Source organism: Phalaenopsis equestris, unplaced genomic scaffold (assembly GCF_001263595.1).
Source record: "Phalaenopsis equestris unplaced genomic scaffold, ASM126359v1 Scaffold000002, whole genome shotgun sequence".
Lineage (NCBI taxonomy): Eukaryota > Viridiplantae > Streptophyta > Magnoliopsida > Asparagales > Orchidaceae > Phalaenopsis > Phalaenopsis equestris.
In genome coordinates this window covers 63,574,535-63,597,151 of record NW_018164444.1, presented here as the reverse complement: position 1 = coordinate 63,597,151, position 22,617 = coordinate 63,574,535, and the positions used below count along the sequence as shown (strand labels likewise).

At 31.7% G+C, this 22,617-nt stretch overlaps 1 protein-coding gene across 5 annotated transcripts; it reads left to right on the top strand.

The window, feature by feature from the left end:
* Nucleotides 1–6,582: 6,582 nt before the first annotated feature.
* LOC110024351 (protein MEI2-like 2) lies at nucleotides 6,583–22,392 on the top strand. 5 transcript variants are annotated; one of them, XR_002293985.1, is made up of 14 exons: nucleotides 6,583–6,665; nucleotides 7,533–7,576; nucleotides 7,662–7,805; nucleotides 7,915–8,381; nucleotides 18,730–18,888; nucleotides 18,990–19,106; nucleotides 19,200–19,351; nucleotides 19,812–19,921; nucleotides 20,007–20,943; nucleotides 21,042–21,126; nucleotides 21,217–21,285; nucleotides 21,477–21,656; nucleotides 21,883–22,106; nucleotides 22,174–22,392. XR_002293985.1 is itself a non-coding variant. In XM_020724279.1 (13 exons), the coding sequence occupies exons 2-13, from the start codon at nucleotides 7,543–7,545 to the stop codon at nucleotides 22,030–22,032; spliced, it is 2,592 nt and encodes an 863-aa protein (XP_020579938.1). In that variant the 5' UTR covers nucleotides 6,583–6,665; nucleotides 7,533–7,542; the 3' UTR covers nucleotides 22,033–22,392. The 5 variants fall into 5 exon arrangements, 4 of the variants coding, with proteins under 4 accessions (XP_020579938.1, XP_020579954.1, XP_020579946.1 ...); XM_020724279.1 differs by having other exon boundaries at nucleotides 7,927–8,381; nucleotides 21,883–22,392; XM_020724295.1 differs by having other exon boundaries at nucleotides 19,830–19,921; nucleotides 21,883–22,392.
* Nucleotides 22,393–22,617: the final 225 nt, after the last annotated feature.

Genomic DNA, 22,617 nt, shown 5'->3' with positions numbered 1-22,617 from the left:
TCAAACTTTTTACAATGGGTTAGTAGAATCCCTTAGATTTACAATTAACGATGTCGTTGGTGGATCATTAATGTCAAAACCATTTAATAAGGCATATGCATTAATTGAAGAAATGGCTATAAATAAATTTCAATGGTCCTCTACAAGTGTAAATCCTAAAAATGTAGTCAGTGTTCATGATATAGATGAGATTGCAATTCTTGCATCTCAGGTTGCTGCAATATCAAGAAAGTTGGACCAATTTGGAATGAACCAGCCTCAATTTAACTCCAACCCACATGATGAGGCGAAGGAATTAATGTTAGAAGAGGTTGTGATTCAAATGACGAGTGAGTTTGAAAATCAAGGGACCATAATAAGGGAAATAGAAAACTAACTGGGGCAGATTATTGACTTAATTAATAATCATCCTCAATTTAACTCCAATCCACAAGATGAGGAGAAGGAATTAATGTTAGAAGAGGTTGTGATTCAAAAGACAAGATAGTTGGAAAATCAAGAGGTTGTAATAAGGGATATAGAAAACCAATTGGGGCAAATTATTAATACAATTAACAATTACCCCCATAGATTTTACCTAGTGACCCTAAGATAAACACTAAGGAGATGAATGATGAGCAATTTAAAATTATCGAACAAATATTTAGAAGAGAATTCGAGGATATATTTCAAAAGAACTTTGAGTTGACAAATAAAGATAAGGATATTGAAAGACCAATGGAGAAAATTCTTACTTAATTAGAAAAACATATTTCCCCAACTAAGATAAATCTAGAAAGACCACCTCTACCATTTACTCAGTATCAAGGGGAAGAATTGAAAGATAAGACTAACCTAGAAGAATTTGATCTAGAATCTGAATTATCTAGAGGTGATCCGATCCAAAATTTGGGAGATCATGAAGTATCTTATGAAGATCCATTTCTTATAAAAATTAAGGATGATATTAATATAAAAATTAAGAAAACTACTAGAAAATATTGGATCTAGAAAGAAATATGAGGATTAAGAATATGAATCAATCTAAAAAGGAAGATTTGAAAGAAAATTTTAAATTTGAGGACTTTGTAGGGAACCCTTGATCTAGAAAATATTGGGTGATTGATCAAGGATTACTTAAATGGAATTTTGATCCAGGTGGAATCATTTATCGGGCTGATGACGTTAAACAAAACACTTTATGGGAGGCAACCCATAGTTATCAGTGTGGTTTGATTTAGTGTGTTTGAGATATCTGATTGTTAGTGTTGTATTGTATTTACTTTAGTGTGCATTGATCAGTTTGATTGATGTTTGGTAGATTTTTAGATTGTTAGTGGTTTGATTTGGTTTTTGTGTGTCATGAGAGAAATGATTTCCTAACTTCTTATTATGGTTAAACTTTTATTTTCTCTTGTAGTAGTTGGATTAACGAGTCTACTACAACTCGAGTCTCACTCAGACTTGAGTTTTACAAGAGACATCTTGAATTTGAACAGTGACAGTTTCATCTCAATTTTATTACTTCCTTTTTTTGACTTTGTTTTCATTTCATAGGAGTCATGAACCTATTTGATGAATACTATGTGGATGATCTTACACTATCCTTATAACTGTTAGAGGTGCTTAATTAAAAGGATCCAATATATCAGGGATAATCTTATCTTTGGGATTATACTCTATAAAATCATTTAAAATGTACCTTATTTATCTGTGTATTGATTCCATTAGAAATTGGAAGTAAGTGAATGAGATGCCATGAGATGGAGGAAGAATTGACCTCATGTATCTTGTTGGTTTGTTTGTGTTTGTGTTACAATTTTATAAAACTTGAAGAACATTTTTTATATTCCAATGCAGATACATGTTATTCTAGTTAGATTTTTGTTTAGTTAGTTTCATTCTGGCATGTTTATTTTAGATTTACTTTCTACTGCATGCTTTCTATCCTGATAAAAATTGTAGATGCTTTTGATAGATATTTTTGGTAGATAGAATTTCTAAACTATTTTTCTTCCTACTTATATTTTCTGTACTAAATTCTATACATATTAAAAATCTAGTTTAGGGTAAGAAGAGAAATAAAATTTTAAATTGAGTATACTTCCTTTTAGTTTAAAATTATTACAAGCATATTTTAGGCTAGATTTACTTTCTCCTGCAGTCATTCTATCATGATTATGCATGTATATGAATTTGATAGGATGTTGTAGTAGTAAGTAGATTCAACTTGTACTTTTTCTTCCTGCTACATTTTATGGAATTAATTGCAAAATATTTTAAAAATTTAAGTTTGGGGGGAAGAAAATTTTTTTTAAAAAGTGAAACTAAATTTTATTTGTCCTCAATTAGCTATATTTTAAAAATTTAATTTAACATGACCTTTGGTATTAGAGGCTAACTTTTGATAACTATATTTGTGTTTCTAAATATATAGTAGACTTAAGTAAAAGTTTTCAATAATGAAAGTTGATTCTAGAGTTAAGATATTTGGTACGAAAGAATAAGATTATGCTTTTTCTATTTAAAGTAAAGGAAATTGTATTTTTGAAATATTAAGAATCTTAGAGTTTCATGTAAGAAGAAAAGAATGAGGCTTTATGAAAAATTTTCAAAGCTAATATGAATTTATAAAGTGAAGGAATGTGAAAAATATTAACTTTAAGAAGAGGATAGTGAAGTTCAAAATCATTAAAGACAATCCAGATATCGTAATCCTCATATAAAAAAAAGAAGAAATGATTAAAAAATGATCCTAAAAAATATAAAAGAAAAAGAAAATAAAAGTATGTGATGAGAAGCTTAAGGAGATGCCTAATCAAAAATTGGCTTCACTTGAATCAACTTGAGGAAGAAGACTTTATTACATTTTTTTTAACTTGCATTTGAGTTTTAGTATCCTTATTAATAAAGTTCTCATGAAGTTCTTTTTCATATGGATATTATAAGTGACTTTAATATGACAAATTGTATTTTTTCTTGAAATCAATAGAGAATAAAAAATCTTAGACTTGACTACTAGATATTTTTATACTTTTAGTATTGACTTAAGTTGTTAAAAAATTTTCTTAAGTTGTGTTGTTATATTTAGTAAATCAAATTATAGAAATTTAGAAGTTAAACTTCTACCATTAGTCATAACTTTTATGTAGTAAATGTGTTAGTTGAGGAAAAATAACAATTAAGTTTGGGAGATTTTGATACGCCTAAAAAATGACTACTTTTTCATGTATATTTTATGCTCAATTTCAATGATTCTTAATTATATTACACTTTAAATGAAGGTATTTTGTATATTTTTTGTTTTAGGGACAAGAAATGGAGTTTTGGAGAAAAAGAAGCAAAAACGGTGCAATTTGGAGAAAAAACGAGCAAGAAAGAAAATTTTGTCCTGACACATTTTATCCTAGCACATTTTGATATGTCTTTCTATGTTTAATCTCTTTTACACTTCTCACATATTTTTAAATGAAATTACACTTTAAAGGAAGGTTTTTTATGTTTATTTTGTATGTCTATCTGTTAGGAACACAATGCAACTGAAACGGGTGAAACGGAGCTAAAACGGAGTCAAACGAAGCAAAATGGTAGAACTGTGTAGAGTGAGCGCCGAAGGTGCCAAAACAGGCGCCAACGGCGCCAGAACAGGCACCGACGGTGCTAGAACCGGCACCGACGGCGCCAAAGTGCAGAGAGTGACGTGAGAGTGGCGCTGACAGAGCCCAAAATAGAGCTGACAACTCCCAAGACAGTTTGGATGAGTTCCTGGGCAAATTTCTAGAAGATTCAATGTATTTGGACATTTTTTGGAAGGTCACTTGAGGCATCTATTGGGAAATTCATCCCTACACTATAATAAAGTGCTTTTATGTTAGAAAAAGTGGTGTGTGTGAGTGAAAAAATGTGGAGAATGTTTAAAGATCTTAGAATATGAGTAGAAATGTAGATTTCTACCTTTTTGGAGAGATTAGTGAGATTTTGAGAGAATATGCAGGGGAATGTTCTAGCATTGCATGAATCAATGAGAGACTTTGTGGGAGAGATTTTCATCTTTCTTTCAAAGGAAAAAAGCTAAGTATCGTGTTCTTCATTATCTTATAATTTGTAAACACTTATCTAGTGCTTTTCTTCGTACTTTGTTATGTGTTTCTCTTACTCTTTTTCTTTTTTTGGAAATAGTGACATGAGAAAATTATAATGTTATTTTCCTTTTACTTTTCTTTTGCAATGAGTAGGATTTATGTTTAGGATATTGGGATGCATACTTGAAGAAGTTCTAATTATAAATGTGATGAGTTTTTACTTGCACTTCATTTACATTACAATAAGAGTCCGTTGTAGTGTTAAAAGTCATTGTAATTGCATTAAGACCCGAGAGGGCGGTGTAATTCTCAACAAAGTGGAACCGCATTCAAATTTAATGAATGGTGAAGTTCATGGGGGTTGAGTGCAAATAAATAGGGAAATATATATATTGTTGGGCGTAGAATTGAAGATTTTAGGGTGACAGACTAAAATCCCCAATTTTGTCGTAGAGTTTAAGAACTAAAGCGAGCATTAGCCTTCACGAAAAGGGAAGTGGGAGCTTTGGAGTGAGAGCCAGTATCCTCCCAGCCTAACCACAGATTTAGGGACTAAACCTGAGATTAGCCAATGAGTTTCTATAACACTGAATCAAGGTAGAGAATTAAAGTTGCTCTTATTTGACACATACAATATTTAATGTATCTCATTCATTTACATTATCCAATTCGCGATATAAGAAGAGCAGTTTTTAACATCTTAAAATTCTCTAAACTAATTCATCCAAACAGGGCTATCTTTAGAATTAATATTTTTATTCAAAAATAATTTTTAGTTGTTTTAAACTTAAGACTTACATTTAGGAGTACTTGTTAGAAAAACCACTTAAATCGATTTTCCAAACTGAAGACAAATAGTAGTAGACTAGAATTTGACTAAGGACCTCTTAACTCGCTTCTTCGTGGGATCCATACTGAGATTTTTAAAGAAAATCCTATATTACTTGAAGCGATACGTGTACTTGCGTAGAACACATAGTGTGAATTATTTTCTATATTTTATAACATTTCAATTTTGCATATTAGCCGCTAAATATAAATTGGGTCAAGTTTATTGTCGTCTTTTAAAAACTAAATTACTGCATAATTACGGGTCGGGTCAAGTTTTTGGCACCGTCTCAGGAAATTTGAATTGACATAAAACACACACAAAACAACACACGCTAAGGGCGCATCACGAGTCTCAGGATGCCATGTCATTTCCTCTACCGGTCGTCAGATTTCGATAAGATCCTTGCTGACACATTTTTTACGTACGCTAATGAAACAAATTTGATTTGTTTATAAGGGTTACTGTGTTAATGAGGCACATAATTTCATCACCTTTAAGGCTTCAAGTGTTTCGGCTCTCTTCATGACTTCGATTTCGATTATGTTCTCTTCGTTTGATCAGATTCACAGCTTCATTTTGGATGCATTTTTGTTCAATTTTTCATATTTTCTCTTCAAAATACAATCATTATGAAATTCAAATTGTTATTAAATTCATGAACTCTGGTCAAATTTTATTTAATTGTAATCATTCAGAACCATGATTGATAGAAGTATTAACCCTCATTTTATAAAAGCAGTATAGACAAGCGATTGAGACATAGATATAAAGAAGGATTGTGGCTTTATTTGCTTTCGAGTGATTTCTATTTATGTTTATAGCTATAATTATGTATATTTAATATCTAAAATTTATATGTATAATTATCACACTTTGATTCATAAATATACATAAGAAATGCATATTTTACTTGTAAAAATTAATAATAATATTATTTTTTATGTAATATTTAAGATTTGAGTGTTATGCATGAACTATGATTTATTAGGTGCTAGACATGGAAATAGACAAAGACTGGTATGATATGAATGTAAATGCACCCCTTTTTTTTTATTATGTAGGTTGAACAAAAGTTTTTTGTTGCAAAAATTTATTGTCTATTTGTCTTATTTTAGCAGGAATATGGATAAATAATCAACGCATAATCATCGCAACAGTAAATTGGAATCTCTTATCTGGAATCCCGTGTGGATCATTCTGACCATGTCAAAAAATAAGAAAAGAAAAGAAAAGAAACGGATAATCTGTTGCTAAATTGGGATTAACATTTTGCTTGCCGCATTAGGTTTGATTATAGTCAAAATGGGCTGCCCAGTGGCTTTTCCGTAATTTTATGTAACGTCCTTTATTTTTCTTCATTTTTTTTTATATATTAATAGAAAATAAAATTATTAGTATGAGAAACATTTGCAGAGCCTCAGAAGCAGCAAGCAATGGCGTCAACGGACGCCAAGACGATTCCAATACGGCAGAATTCCCCGGTCCTTGCCCAGCGCCCTCTATCTCTCTCTGCTCCACCCCACGCATTCTACTAATATATAAATTTTATTGTATTTATTATTATATTTACTATTTATAATTACTATTATTTATCTTTTAATCTTATTTTATTTTCACTGTAATTTCCGCGTTTATTTTATTTTATTTTATTTTCACTGTAATACAATTATAAAGCGGAAGGAAGGGCAAGCTTGATATTTTTCTCTCCATTTCTGATCCCCGGGGCACCACGGGCGCGGGAGCTATTTCTCAGCTTCTAGGGCTTCTTTGAGGTAGGTGCTGCAGCTCGTTTTGCCTTGCTTTGTTGCTCTTCAGTAATGCTAATGGATGGCGAGTTTAAAATGGGTATTCATTTCCGATTTTGGGTTAAAGTTCTTTCCTTTTGTACGGTTGCTTACAGATTTTGAGACCGACGGAGGTTCCGAATTTAGTTTTTTTTCCGGTAGTTTCTTTCGATTTTCTGTGATTTTTTTTCTTTTTAATGTTTTGGTTTCTATTGAATTGGCCTCTATAATTTTGTTCATAGGATGCCTTGAAATGAGCTTTTAGTTTTCAGGCTGAACAAGCCTCTACGGCTCTTCAAATTTTGATAAAGTCCTTATGGGTTTCGTGTGGGGATCATTTTTGGACTCTCCTTGTAGTTTCATTCATGTGAAGTAGGTTCGCGACTTTATTTATTTTGTTTCTTAGTCTTGTCTGTGATACTTTGGTGCTAATACTTCTATGAAATTGGGCAATTTCTTAGCTTGGATCTTGCTCGGAATTGTGTACGTAATTCGCCTGCAATTGCTCTCTTTCGCATCGTTTTTGTCTTTAACTGGGTTTCGTGGGATCAGAAACTTGTTTGCGAATGATCCTAGAATTATATTATCTTAGAAGTTTTCTGAAGAAAGTGGATAGTTTGTAGAGCTCTATATTTTTTTGTTGTCTATATTTTTACAATATTTTCTCAGTTGCGATATGCATAGTCAGTTTATAGCGGAAATTGGCTGGCATCTTTTAATTTTCCTTGATTTTTTAACTAATTTCAATTTATCTCAATACCAACTGGTTTTCATTTGCTTCTCGTTTTAAAATGAAGAGAGAATTGGAGAATTGCTATTTATTTATTGTTTGTAATTGTGCTTCCTAAATTGCAGAATTAAAGAGATGGAAAAATCCTCAGATGTTTCAGATAATGCAGGTCTGCTATCGCAAAGAACCCCCTATTTGTCTACCTTTTGCTCTGGATTGATATGGTTTCCAATTATATTGCTTGAATGAAACAGGTCCGTCAAATGTTCCATCTCTGAAGATTGGTCAAAAGATTGGAAGTAATGCATGGCCTGTTCCATCAGGATCTAATATGTTCAAAGGATCAAATGATGTCACTCTGTTTTCAAGCTCATTACCTCTACTTCCGCATGAGAAATGTATTTAGTTATTATTATTATTTTTATTATCACTATTATTATTATTATTATTTCATTTATACATTGCCTAATGCCTAGTTAACATTATGCTTCTCGTATGTTGATTCAGTGATCTTTCCAGATGCTGATCTCACCATTCAGTCTATGGATGATGTGTCTTCTGAGATGAGAGAAGTAAATAAGGATTCAGTTCAGGGTTCCTTGGATGACTCTAATGTTCATGTCATTGGAAGTATGCTTCCTGATGATGAGGAAGCTCTTCTAGCTGGCGTGGTAGAAGACTTTGATCTTAGTGAGTTGCCTGGCCAAGTGGAAGATTTGGAAGACTTTGATATCTTTGGTAGTGGTGGGGGAATGGAATTGGATCTTGATCCTATGGAGAATCTCACTTCAGGGATTTCAAGCATACATTTAAGTGATGGATATTTTGCAAATGGTATCACTCATTATGGCCTTTCGAATGGTAGTGGAGCTATCGTTGGCGAGCACCCTTTTGGCGAGCATCCATCGAGAACATTATTTGTTAGGAACATCAATAGTAATGTTGAAGACTCTGAGCTACGTTCATTATTTGAGGTAAATGATAGATACTTCATGAATTTTGTTCTTTTTAGAGGCGCAATGTTTCTTTTTTTTTTTCCTTTTTTTTATGGTTTTCTTGTGAAATTTGTCATTGCTTCGAGTTCACAATTTTCACAATCATAAATTATCTTTCAATTAGACAATTGGGAAATATGACCATCATATGCCCAATGTAGGATCTTAAATCTCTCATTGCATGATTTTCTTGTAGGAATATATTTCATTTTCAATTATTTTTGTTTTTTAATTTGCTTTACCCGTTGTCAATAATAGTTTATTGATCTACTTCTCTTAGTACATTTGAAGCACATTGTATTGTTTATGTGTACGTGCAACACTTCGATACTTGTTACTTACATTAATCTAGTCATTTTAAATCTTTGTTCATTTCCTTGAAATGTCACAGGAAAATCGTTTCTGTATCTTATGCGCTTTTGCATAATTATTAGGTTTTTTTTTTACATTTTTTACAAGGGATGCTTTACTTTTTTCTGGGTTTGTTTGGAGAAGCTTGCTTAGTTTTTATTCTTTGTGCAGTTGATTTTTCCCATATAAACTTTGTAAATCAGTGAAGAAATTTTAGATATTTCTTTCCTGTTTGGTGGATACAGGAATGAATCAACCAAACAATTTTTCCTGAAAGACCTAAATGGTTCTTTCAAAATTTTTTAAAAATTTTTTAGGTTAATGGTATTTATAATTATAAATAGAATATATAGGACATGTGCAAGCCTTTTTTAATTAAAAGAGTTGGATGAACTTAAAAGACAAGAAAAACATGAAAATATAGATGTGGATGGATTAAGAACAAAGTAATGGAGATAACGAACAATAAGCTAAAGTCTCGAGCTTGAACAATGATTTCACAATGTGAGAGTATGTCAGGCCTCACATCTGATTAAACACTTTACATTCATGGCCATGGGAATCTTCTTTCATAAGCTATCTTATCAATATTAATTTTGACCTAAATTTTTTTTTTTCATTTTCTTAAATAAAGCAGGGTCCTAAGAACTAAGCAAAAAACTAATAAAAAAAGGCTGAACAGCAATCATTTAATCAATAATAATTTTAGCTTGAAGTTTTTTTCTTATGAATTGTTCCTGATAGCAAACTAACAAACTTCATAACTAATGGCTTAATTAAATTTAAGAACCCTTAAATGACTATAATGACCTTGACAACAATTAAGTGGCTATGAGGTTCAAATGACATGAACGAACTTAACTATTTGAGACGGTAAAAAAAAATGATTTCTAGGTTTTAAAGGCAACAACAAACATAAAATATGAGATTTTGGTTCCTTTGCATAGCCCTAGCATTGGCTACAAAAGTGAACACATTTCAGCATTCTGCCTATGATAATAAAGATGGTTATAAGTGGTTTCATTGGCCAAAATTTATTAAAGTTTGTTGAGCCTCTACATGACTCTCAAGTAAAACATGTCACCACTAAGTGTTATAGACAGGTGATTTGTGGTTGAAGAGAAATTGGTTGAAGATGGTTATAACACATTAATCAATCGCGTGATTTGCATGAAGAAATAGCATAAATTTACTATTATATATGATAATTATAATTTTATAATTGATGTGAATAAGACACATGGAATTTAATTTATGTAATAAGATAAATGTACCGTCCAAATCATGAAGGACTTCCTACAAGAACTCTTAAGAAATTACATGCAAGAAAAAAAGAACCATATTAAACCATATGACACATTTGAAAAATGCTTAAAAATTGAAAAATTATAGGAAATTGTGACATTAATTGAAGATTCAGTGTTACTTATTTTTATTTCATGAGCTTATTACAGATACGTCAGATTCATCTTCTTCCCATTTCTACAAAACTCCTTTTATATTTGATATCATACAACAATTGTCAAATACTTAGACCAAATGCCTCCTTAAAGTGTGCCCGAGTGAATTGCTATTTGCTTGGTCCTGAATCAGCAACTCATAACAACATGGAGGAAGTCATATTCTTCTCAGAGAAACACTCCATTCTCATGAAGGCCTTCGCAAATTGAGTCAACTCATTTAAGTCTGGTCAAATTCAATGATCCCATAGCTGCCTTCATGAATAAAGTGAACTTTAACGCCATAACTTCTTGGCCATTATACTTGAAGTCCTTGTCATTGCTATCACCGTGAAGTTTTCATTCTAGGTGTTGGCTCTCAATACTCTTTAGAACCCTTGGTATGTGTAGAATGTCAAGGAATCTGATCAAATCCAGAAATAAAAACATCACTCTTGAAAGCAAAGTGATAGGAAAGAGACAGCTGCCACAGATATTATGAGAAACACAATATTTTACTTCACCATCACAAAAGAACATACCCCAAATACATATGGGATAGACACTTATAATTCATAAGGTAGGTGATCTCTCCCACACCCTAACTCTAAATTCAAGACAACAATCACACACATAACTTAACTATTGACATAAACCTTATTTATACCCCACATAATAATTAACAAATGACTAAATTATCCTTTAGCTCCCACGTAATGTCATAATCCGGAAATCTTTTCCATTTAATCAAAACTTCTTTCCCACATGTTGATTTTGATGCATTGCTTTTAACTCAAGTGGCTTAAAGAAAACATCTATCTCCTATTTCAATATAAAGGGAAGTGAAGAAGAGAGCTCATTATCACTAATAGCATGTCTCAACAATGATATATTAAACACTGGATGGAGTGTCCAAGGCGGTATTTTTAAATGAGACTTTTGCCACATCCAAGTGAAGATGTTTCTCCTACACCACATTCTTCTTTGTTTCATCTCCTGCCTTCATATTATACACTGTTAGAGCTTGTAAGATTAGATTCTTGTCACATCGAAAATGTAATCCCCTTGGATGATTTGTAACTTATTCCTAGATAAATAGATATAATAAAAATTAAAAGTTGAAACTTACACAAACATGATATTCTTAGATTAATGAACAACCTCTTTGAATAAGTTTAATCTAAATGGGCAAAATATCAATTGTGATAGATTATGGATTCTTAGATTTGACTATATAAATAGAATTTATAATTTTAAGATATGGAACTGTTTAGCTAATTCATTGATATATTGACGCAAACTTAGTTTGGGAATTTGTAAGTCAAGAAGCCAAATACCAGAAATAAAATTAATTTTAGTTTTATTTGTAGAGATGATTTGAATAGGAATTTCATTAGGAGTTATAGATCATTAGATTCTTCAACTAATTTCTAAACTTTTATAGGCATTATTTGTTTACTTTTTCATGTTCAGGGCTTACCTTATTATATTCTTATTATATTTTGGAAATTTAGATTAATTTTCAAGAATTATTATTAGTTATGGGTTCATCAGAAAGAATATATTCAGTTTGTTTTGAGAATTTAGGCTCACAATCAAGTCCAAATTTGAATTATAATTATTGCTTATGTTCACTTTTGCTCCTATGCTCAATATCACTTTCAAATTTAGTTTTTTTATGGAGGTTTAAATCTAGAATTGAACTCAGTCTTGAATTCTATTTAAAATTGGTATTCTGGCTTGCTCAATTTTGAGTTTGTTCATAGAAGTGGATTTTAATTTCTAATAGTTCATGTTCTGATATAGCTTTTGCTTAATTTTTTTATTCAATCTCTATATCTTGTTCAGGTATTGGTTAAAGTTTGGGAACAAATTCCAGGATATGTGCATATTAAGATTCAATGAAAATAAATCTCGTGTCGTGTTGCAATTGCTTATTAATGTTAGCATCTAATATATCATTAAGGAATATTCATGAATGCTAGTGTTTTCAATAATATCTTATTTGATTATATGACTATTGTGTTGTTGTATGTTTGATAGGTTTTAGAGAAGTCACATGACTTTATGACTTTTAATTCTAAGGTGCAATACTCTTAAAACATATTAATTGTAGTCTTGCTATAACAATCAAATATCTAGTGTATCTTAATTTTTTCGTAATCTTTCGTCTCAGACTAATGAAGAGCTCATGGCAACAAACTAGTCCGGATGCAAACTGTCTCTCTACGAGATGTATAAATCTTAAATAATACTTAAAAAATGCTAATCTCTTCCTTGATAACTCTTTAATTGATTTTGCAATTGATCTCTACATATAATATATGATAAATTTTGATATTTAAGTTTATTTCCCTTGCGAGCCAATGTTGACTTTGTCAAATTTGAAATACTTCATTATGTATATATATATGTATGTATGTATATATATATATATACATATATATATAAATATATATATATATATATAGAGAGAGAGAGAGAGAGGCATGTCTCACTAGTTTGGTAACTTTTGGGAATCAACTAGATTGTAATGTTCAAAGAAGTTTATCAAATTATAAATCCACTATGAAAATTTCTAAAAGTTATGCTCCCCTCCGTAATAGTACTTGTTAACATACGAGTTACTTTTTTTTCATGTTGACTCATAATTTATACAATTTCAGTAAATGCGTCACTTATTTTATTCTTGATTGATTCGATTATTATATCCTACTTCTATTTCACATGAATTAAGCATCGTCTCTAGTATAGTTCTAATTCAAGATGTCTTAAGTTACTAGGCTTATTAATACATACCTAAGATGGGAAACATCACGAACGATCAAAATTTGCATACTTTTAGTTTAGGCCAAGTTTTTTCTTCTTGTTTTTTTTTTTTTTGATGCAATATTAAAACCTGCCTAAAAAAAAGTGATTGATTGTCAAAAAAAAAAAAGCCAAAAAAATCTATATACATATATATATAAATATATATATATATATAGAGAGAGAGAGAGAGGCATGTCTCACTAGTTTGGTTTCTTGAATTTTTCAACTAGATTGTAATGTTCAAAGAAGTTTATCAAATTATAAATCCACTATGAAAGTTTCTCAAAGTTATGCTCCCCTCCGTAATAGTGCTTGTTAACATACGAGTTACTTTTTTTTCATGTTGACTCATAATTTATACAATTTCAGTAAATGTGTCACTTATTTTATTCTTCATTGATTCGCTTATTATATCCTACTTCTATTTCACATGAATTAAGCATCGTCTCTAGTATAGTTCTAATTCAAGATGTCTTAAGTTACTAGGCTTATTAATACATACCTAAGATGGGAAACATCACGAACGATCAAAATTTGCATACTTTTAGTTTAGGCCAAGTTTTTTCTTCTTGTTTTTTTTTTTTTTGATGCAATATTAAAACCTGCCTAAAAAAAAGTGATTGATTGTCAAAAAAAAAAAAGCCAAAAAAATCTATATACATATATATATAAATATATATATATATATAGAGAGAGAGAGAGAGGCATGTCTCACTAGTTTGGTTTCTTGAATTTTTCAACTAGATTGTAATGTTCAAAGAAGTTTATCAAATTATAAATCCACTATGAAAGTTTCTCAAAGTTATGCTCCCCTCCGTAATAGTGCTTGTTAACATACGAGTTACTTTTTTTTCATGTTGACTCATAATTTATACAATTTCAGTAAATGTGTCACTTATTTTATTCTTCATTGATTCGCTTATTATATCCTACTTCTATTTCACATGAATTAAGCATCGTCTCTAGTATAGTTCTAATTCAAGATGTCTTAAGTTACTAGGCTTATTAATACATACCTAAGATGGGAAACATCACGAACGATCAAAATTTGCATACTTTTAGTTTAGGCCAAGTTTTTTCTTCTTGTTTTTTTTTTTTTTGATGCAATATTAAAACCTGCCTAAAAAAAAAGTGATTGATTGTCAAAAAAAAAAAAAGCCAAAAAAATCGAATATCACATAGATAACACAAAACAATTAGGATTCAAAATGCAAAGGGAAAATCATATTGGAGCAAACATGACCAAATCTCAAATGCTTGCAAAGAACTAGCTGGAAAAAGTTAAGAGGGATAAGAAGAGAAGTGCCACAATGTTAATGTAAGTTTCATGCCATTACAAAGAGAAAGCTCCCCCGAGATTTGATGTCAAAACTTGCATGTAGTTCAAAGAATTCACATCCAACTAGCACCCACAAATTTTAGAGGAAACTAATATTTTGTTGAACCATTGTTGAATTTTACATGCATAGAAACCTCCTATTTAGAATCAAAATTAGACCCATATTTGATTGTCTTGCAAAGCCTAGCCTATACTTCCAACTATTAAGTTTTCTATCATAAAATAGCTACAGCTTTTGAATCAAGGTTGCAAGTCCAGACTATATTAAACCCATAAACAACTAATTTTTTATTCTAGTAGGGTGCACAAGTAGCTTATAAAAGAAATTAAGTGTTTAATTCCGAGTTACAATAAGAAATTAGCGATAAAAGAAACCAATGGTCAAATCTAACTCCTGAATGAAGGAACATGAATTAACTATGTAGCAGGGTTAAACATCTAAATAGCTGCAAAAACAGCTACAATACCATGTTGTATGCTTGTAATATCTTGTAACTTCTGCTACAGAGCAGGTGTTGCTACAATGTAGAAATCAGGGATGGGAGGGGATTATTTTTTGGGTGTGGGGATCCCCAACTCTTGATGGAATTCCTGCATGAAGTGTCAGCCATAATTTTTTCTTGCTGCTCTTCTTCCCTATTTATGTTCTTAACAAAACATTAAGTCTGAGAAAAAAAAAATATAGTGTCCTTGGGTCAGTTTAGAGGCTTTTGTGATACAGCACTTTCCATCCAAAATTAATGGCACCAATTTTTAAGATTAAACATGCATGGTTTCGTGTTTCCTTTTACTTATTTTGTGGATTTTTGACGGATATCCATGAACCATGATATTGATGATTTTGGCAGATCAGAAGTCATGATTCTAGTCTTGAATAAATTAATGATGTGACTAACAGGCTCAGGGATGGTTGAAAACATTATCTATTGTAAGTTATAAGCTTGATTGACAATTTTTATAAGTCCTTTAGTGGGCATTGTTTAGGAGGGCCATTTACATCATTTTGACGAAGCAGAGAAGCTCTTATTGTATCCAACTTTTTTTCAACTCACAATCACCTCTAGTGATATCAATGTGGACTTTACTTTGTGATGGTTGATGAGTTGAGTCTAAGTCCATTAGAGAAAGAAAACCTGAGGTTAACAATTGCTTTGCAACTCATTTATGCTACCTTTAGCCAAATTAGGAATGTTGACTTTCTGATCTATTATTAGCCATCAACCCTATATGTTCTATGAAGGGGTTGCTTCATTTAAGGGAGATATTGTAGCAGGCACATTTTCGATACCACAAAGCCAGCATGGGCATGTCTTATACTCAAGATACTTTTTCTTTTTCTTGGCTCTAACTTTTTTTATTCTGTTATATATATATATATATATTAAAAATATATACAAGAAAAATTTCTAGTTGGTCTCTTTGTTTTGACTAAAAAAGTGGATTCGGCTGATTACTAGTTAGTGCCAATAGGATCGATGCAAAAACTCTATCAAAATTGGCATTATTAAGCTCAAGTCTCTCTAGGATTAAAATAGTCCTTAAAACTTCAACTTTGCAAAGATGCAAGATCTATCAGCCATTGATGCCTCTTGAATCCATGCATCATCCCTTACACAAAATCCTCTTCATACGCCATCAAATATGTGGGAAATCCCTTGAGGATCATGCTTTCCTTCTTTAATGATTTGTTATTTTGCTATGTATTCGTTTGGAATTATTCAGCTACTGTCATGTTGTAATTCGAAGCATATCCGAGTATTTATTTGGGTGATTTGCCAATTTCTTCATTTGTTTTCATACTCAACGTTGTTTTTTAACTGCTTTATGTATTTGTTCTCAGGTTCTTTCAAACAATCGGAAGACCTTTATTATAATAGTAGATAATACTTTTTTGTGAATGTTTTATTTTAAAATTATAATTGGAAAATCATTAACATTAACTATTTTAGGCTAAGAACGCAAAATATGCAAGCTTCAAAGGTCTCCTAAAGTGATAACTAAAGATTTTATTATTATAGATGCCAATCATCATCTTCATTGTTAACTTCATCCCAACTTATTTGAGGTTCATTTATTGATATGATATGATTATGTGGAATCAAATCATGATATGATGACATGAAGAATCAATATCAAGTCGGTATTATTTTGCATTGATTATGTGTAATTTTACATAGGTATTTAAACCAATGCTTCATTATATATAACTTTAGTAATATTAACATACAACTGGCATACTTTTTTTTTCCTAGTATTCATCAAATTAGTTTTCATTATACATTATAAGGTTTCTTAGGATCAATAAATACAGTACAAAGATGATTTATTACCTTATAATTTTTTCCGTTAATTGCCTTAACAAAGGCTGCCTCATAATGGATCTTCCTAGTATAAACTTAAATTGATTCTCCAATATCAACATAATGTTTCTAAGGTCATATCCTTTGTTATTTTCTATAACTACATTGTATGATATAAGGTTATATCAATAATCATTAAAATTTTGAATATTTTTTTTTTCTTCAATATTGCTGTTAAGATGCTTCTTCCCCAACTATTTGACATCCCCTAAGTTCTTAAAGTTTCACGAAAAATAATTTCTTACATTTTTATTTGAATGTCACCTATTGACTCATCAAATCTTAATCCATAGCTTATCTTATCCCAAAATTTTACCTCTATGCATCTATTTTAGAACTAATTTTCACTTACTTTTTTGTTTCAATATATAATATTACCATATTATTTACTTTTTATGTCTTTCAAAATGATTTTTCGTAAATCACTCATTTAATAATTTTAAAACTTTTTTTTATGCTTTTATTTGTAATTATGCTCATATAATCTTCATTTTTTAATGCATCTACTTAATGAAAGTCTATATCTCTTATCTTAGCTATTTTGTGCTTCTCATTTTCCTATGCATCAAACATATTATATAATTCATAAAAGAATTATAGTTTTTTTGCTTTGCTTGCTATATTTTTATCAAGACTTCTAGCCTATATGTAATCACTATAAATTTCTATAGTATTTATTTGTTGTCATTCCTTAAAGCACATTATTCCACTAATAATCTCTTGTATCTCTTCATTCCACCAAACTTCTTTTAAAATACAAATATATTTAGGTGATTTTAAATACTCTATCATAATTTTCTTATTTGAATTACTCATTTTATCTCACGTCATGTTATCATTTCATTTAAAGAAATTTATTTTGACTTTAAGCTATTATTTGAGGTTTAGCGTCTCACTTATTGCGGCAATTACTTACGAAAATTTTCTTACGTCGAAGGTATATATATATATATATATGTATTGTATGCATGTATAATTGTAATTCTTTTTGTGATCAGGTGACTTAACTGTAAATTTATTTGTAATTAAATGGCTTAACTTTCAAAAATAAACTAAGGAACTATAAAATCAACTATAACTTTTCCATAATATTACTCTCGAACCCTTTTCCATACCGTCCTCTCCTTAGTAGCTCTTCTATTAAAACTTATCTGTCCATTTAAGCTCTTCCCAATAAATATATAATCTTCTTTGCGTATATGTTCTAATATTTCATTCATGTCTTTCCAAATTTATTTTTTCAAATTATATTCTAATCTGATTTGTGAAACATAGTCATTAATCATATGTATAGCATCCTCAGTGATTATTAGCTTATGGGCTACTTTCTTGCAAACACGTGAGGTCTGAAGTAAAAGTAATACTTGTGTTTTGATTTTCCAGGTGTTTGATATGAATTAAATCAGATGCAAATTATGTTTTAGATCAAAGAATTTGGAATACCTTAGCAGTCTCGTTTTTTGGTGCATTGTAAATTCGCCATAATCAATTGAATTTCGAATCAATTGTTACACCCAACCCCATTCGCTCATGACCCTAACTCTAATCTTGCTCCTGTTTGCTGCCTCTCCAACATTCCAGCACCTTTGTTTGCGCTACAATTTTGTACCAATAAGATTGCTAGTTCACACTTTAGTAAATTGACACTAACAACTAGGTGGCCACAACTTCCTGTCGTTGAGTCCCTCACTATCCTTTCAATGATCATTAATTAACAGTAATTTTGCTAAAAATTAAGATATATTACTTTTTCTAAAATGCATGTAGGATATTACCCTATCACTTGCCTTATTCCCTTTAATAAAAACCTTCAATTTATTCCATGCTATTGTTCCTGCCTTAGTTTCTAATTTTTTTTTTGACACATAATCATTTTAGCTTGTAGACATTTATATTTTCATTAACGATTTTATTTCTTATTGTTGCTTGCATTTTTTTTGCTCTCTTAATTGGAATTTTCTGGGTATATTCTTTTTCTTAGATAGCTATGTGTCTCATTCATGTCACTGAATTGCCTGGTTCTGTAGCAATATGGTGATATCAGAACCATGTACACTACTTGCAAAAATAGGGGATTTGTTATGATATCTTATTATGACATCAGAGCTGCTCGGACTGCTATGCGTGCATTACAAAATAAACCTTTGCGGAGGAGAAAGCTGGATATCCATTTTTCTATACCTAAGGTTGAAGAAAATTAAGTCACTTGTACAATTCATTTATGTTAAATTGAAAGCTTCTCAACTCACCTGGTTCTTAAATTTTTCTCGTTTATTGCTTTTTACAGGAGAACCCATCAGAAAAAGATTTGAATCAAGGAACCCTTGTAATATTTAATTTGGATCCGTCAGTTTCAAATGATGATCTTCTTCAGCTATTTGGAAATTTTGGAGAAGTAAAGGAGGTGGGTTATATTTTTCTTAAATAATTCTCCTTTTTTAATCTTGTTTGTTTCATTCAAGTTGAAGATTTGTTGTGTCCATGCCCGTTTTTACAGATAAGGGAAACCCCTCACAAAAGACACCATAAATTTATTGAATTTTATGATGCTCGAGCTGCTGAAGCAGCCCTTCGAGCCTTGAACAAAAGTGACATAGCTGGGAAGCGCATAAAGCTAGAACCCAGTCGTCCTGGTGGTGCACGTAGAAGGTAAGCTTATGCAGTGGTGTTATTCTTCAATTGGCATGTCTCTTAATGCATTTTTGGCGTCCAGTTTTCCCTTAGGATGTGCTTATTAAATTCTTCATGCTATTATTATGGAATGGGTTCTTAATCTTATTTTGAAAGAATTCTTCGAAATGTGAGAAGTTTGAGTATTGTAAATGTGTTGAATTAGAACATGGTGATTACAAACTAGGTTACTTCTAGATGTTCTCAGTTTTAGATTACTAGTTATCTTTAGGTCTACATCCAAATAGTATAATTTTTACCATTTTAGCGGCAATAAGTGTTGTTTCCATACATTATCCTTCAATATTTATCATCTTTCTGTAGGATGCATAAAACTGTATCACAGTGTTGCCCTGACTTGATTATTACCTGTGTTAGTATAGTTTAGCTTCCTTTATGTCTCACCTTCGATTGGTTTATTTACGAAAACTTATAACAGTTGTTCTTCTGAAAGTAGCTTAATTCAACAAATGAGCCAAGAAATCGAAAAGGATGATAACAGAATTTATGGACAACTTGGGGGTTCGCCTATAGCCAATTCTCCTCCAGGTTTGAATATCTTAACTTTTGTTTTTAATCTTATGTAATTCCAAAAAAAATTGAAAATTTTATTGATGTCTGATGCCAATGATAGGTATATGGACACAAAGTCCAATTGAAAATGATTCTTTTTCATCTCTTAGTCGGTCCACTGGTACCAGTGATCCTATAGGGGGCAACTATTTGCCTGGATTAGCATCTCTAGTGCCTTCATCTTCAAATTCTATGAAGATTGCTCCTATTGGGAAAGAACAAAACAGGATTAACCTTTCTGATCATGTAAATAGCAACCAACTTTCACAAGGATTAGCATTTCAGCATCCTCATTCCTTTCCAGAGAGGAGTGAAATGATGCTCAGTATGGTATCAAATACAGAAAATGGATCTCCTTTTCCAAGATTGAATGCATCTGGTGTTGGCGCAGTTACTGGATCCCAGTCTCTATGGGGCAGTCCTCCATTTAGTGACTTCTCCCATCCTTCTTCTTGGCAGTCTATGAGACATCAAATTCCATCTAATGCCCAAGGCCAAGGGCAGAGAACTCTATATCCGGGTCATGTCCCCTTCATTGGTTCACCATCATCCCATAATCATCTCTACCATCATGTAGGATCTGCTCCATCTGGTATATCATTTGAAAGACCTTTTGGTTATTTTTCTGAGCCTCCAGGGGCTTCTTTCTTGAGTCCATCTCCATTTGGAAGTGCCAGCATGGGCAGAAATGATGGAAGTTTAACAGCTAACATGGGCACTAAGGCACCTCTGAACCATGGAGTTGCTCTATCCGGGAACATATTAGAGACTAGTCCATCCAATTTCAGGTTATTAGCTTCACATAGGCTGGGTAACTCACTCTTCGGAAGTGTACCTTTTCCTGGAGTTGATGGTGTGAATGAGCGAGCTCGCAATCGGCGAGCTGAAGGCTATGGCACTCAACTGGACAGCAAGAAGCAGTATCAGCTTAACTTGGAGAAGATAATCAATGGAGAAGACACCAGGACAACCCTGATGATAAAAAACATTCCAAATAAGTATGTATGCTCATAAGATTGTTGACATAGTAAGTTAATGCTTTTTGTATTGAATGATTACACACTAATGCTTCAATTTTTTTTTTTTTAAATGCAAGGTACACTTCGAAAATGCTGTTAGCCACCATTGATGAGAACCACAAGGGTTCTTATGACTTTTTGTATCTGCCTATTGATTTTAAGGTGATTACTATGATTTAATGAAGTCACCCTCCATATTTGAAAATATTTTTCAGTTGGACTTTACAATGATTTGCGTTAAAATGTTTGTAGAACAAGTGCAATGTGGGCTATGCGTTTATTAACATGTTGTCTCCTTCCCACATCCTCCCTTTTCATCAGGTATTTTCTGAGAGCTCTTAGTATTATGACAATTATTCTTTGTAATCACTTGTCACAGCTGAATCAGATCAACTTTTTATGCCACAAGTTTTTTTTTTTTTTTTTGTTGAATTATTAGAGCGGATACCAATCTTAAACGATTTATTCCTATTAATCATGTTTTACCTTGTTGATCCTCTTTTATTATGCAGACATTCAATGGAAAGAAATGGGAGAAGTTCAACAGTGAGAAAGTTGCCTCACTCGCATATGCTCGCATTCAGGGCAAGGTGGCACTTGTTAGCCACTTTCAAAATTCAAGCTTGATGAATGAGGACAAGCGATGCCGCCCTATTCTCTTTCATTCTGAAGGATCGGAAGCCGGCAATGAGGTATGCCAGTAGTTGAAGTTCTATCAACCTTATGTACAACATTCACCATGCATTGAAACTGTCGTCGGTCATATTTTTTTAATACTTGTTTACTCAAGTTGAGCTATGTTATGGTCCTTTGGTGCTTGTAATCATGTTGGCTTCTACTTTAAGTCTAATTTGTTGGCATTGATCATCTTTGTTCCTTTCTTTTGTTCTCTGCTGATGCTGGATGGGTCTTCTGCAGGAACCTGTGACATCAGTGACACCAGTCGGTTTGAATATATTTGTGCGTCAGCAAGATGGAACCATTTTAGGAGATGCAGTAGAAAGCCCAAATAGCTTCATGAGTGAGAAGCGAGAGAAGAGCAGTTTGAATGGAGGCATCATACCATAGCAATGATTTGGCTTAGGATTTGCGCATCCAAGTGTACAAAAGTCTGACATGGAGTTTTGCGGCACCGTTTCATGGTTAGTTCCATCCACTTAACATAATCCTTGATGAGAGAACTCAGATTCCATCATGTTTTTTGTATAGTTTGTAGATTTTTCTCTCATTGTGATGTAAAGAAATAAGGCAGGACTGCATGCATGGAAGAAACTTGGGTCAGCTTGGATTTGCAAGACCTTGACTGTCCTTTTTTGTTGTTTCTTATGCCGTGTGCCTTCTTTTTTTTTTTTTTTAAATTGTGGGTGCAAATGTTTATATGATTATTGTATTGGGCATAGGGATTATTAGACTTTCCTTCTGTAATTTTATTAACTTACTTTAGAGGCGAGAGAATATTATTTTGAGGATTACAATTTACTCTGATGTTTATTTTATGCTTTTCCTTTTCCTCTGTATATAGAATGAGATGAAAGGATGGATCTCTGCTCTTGAATCAAATTTCCACAAGTCAAGATAAGTTGAACCTATTTTATATGCGTTTTTATATACAAGCAATTATAAATAGTAAGATTAAGTAATAAAAAGCATTTA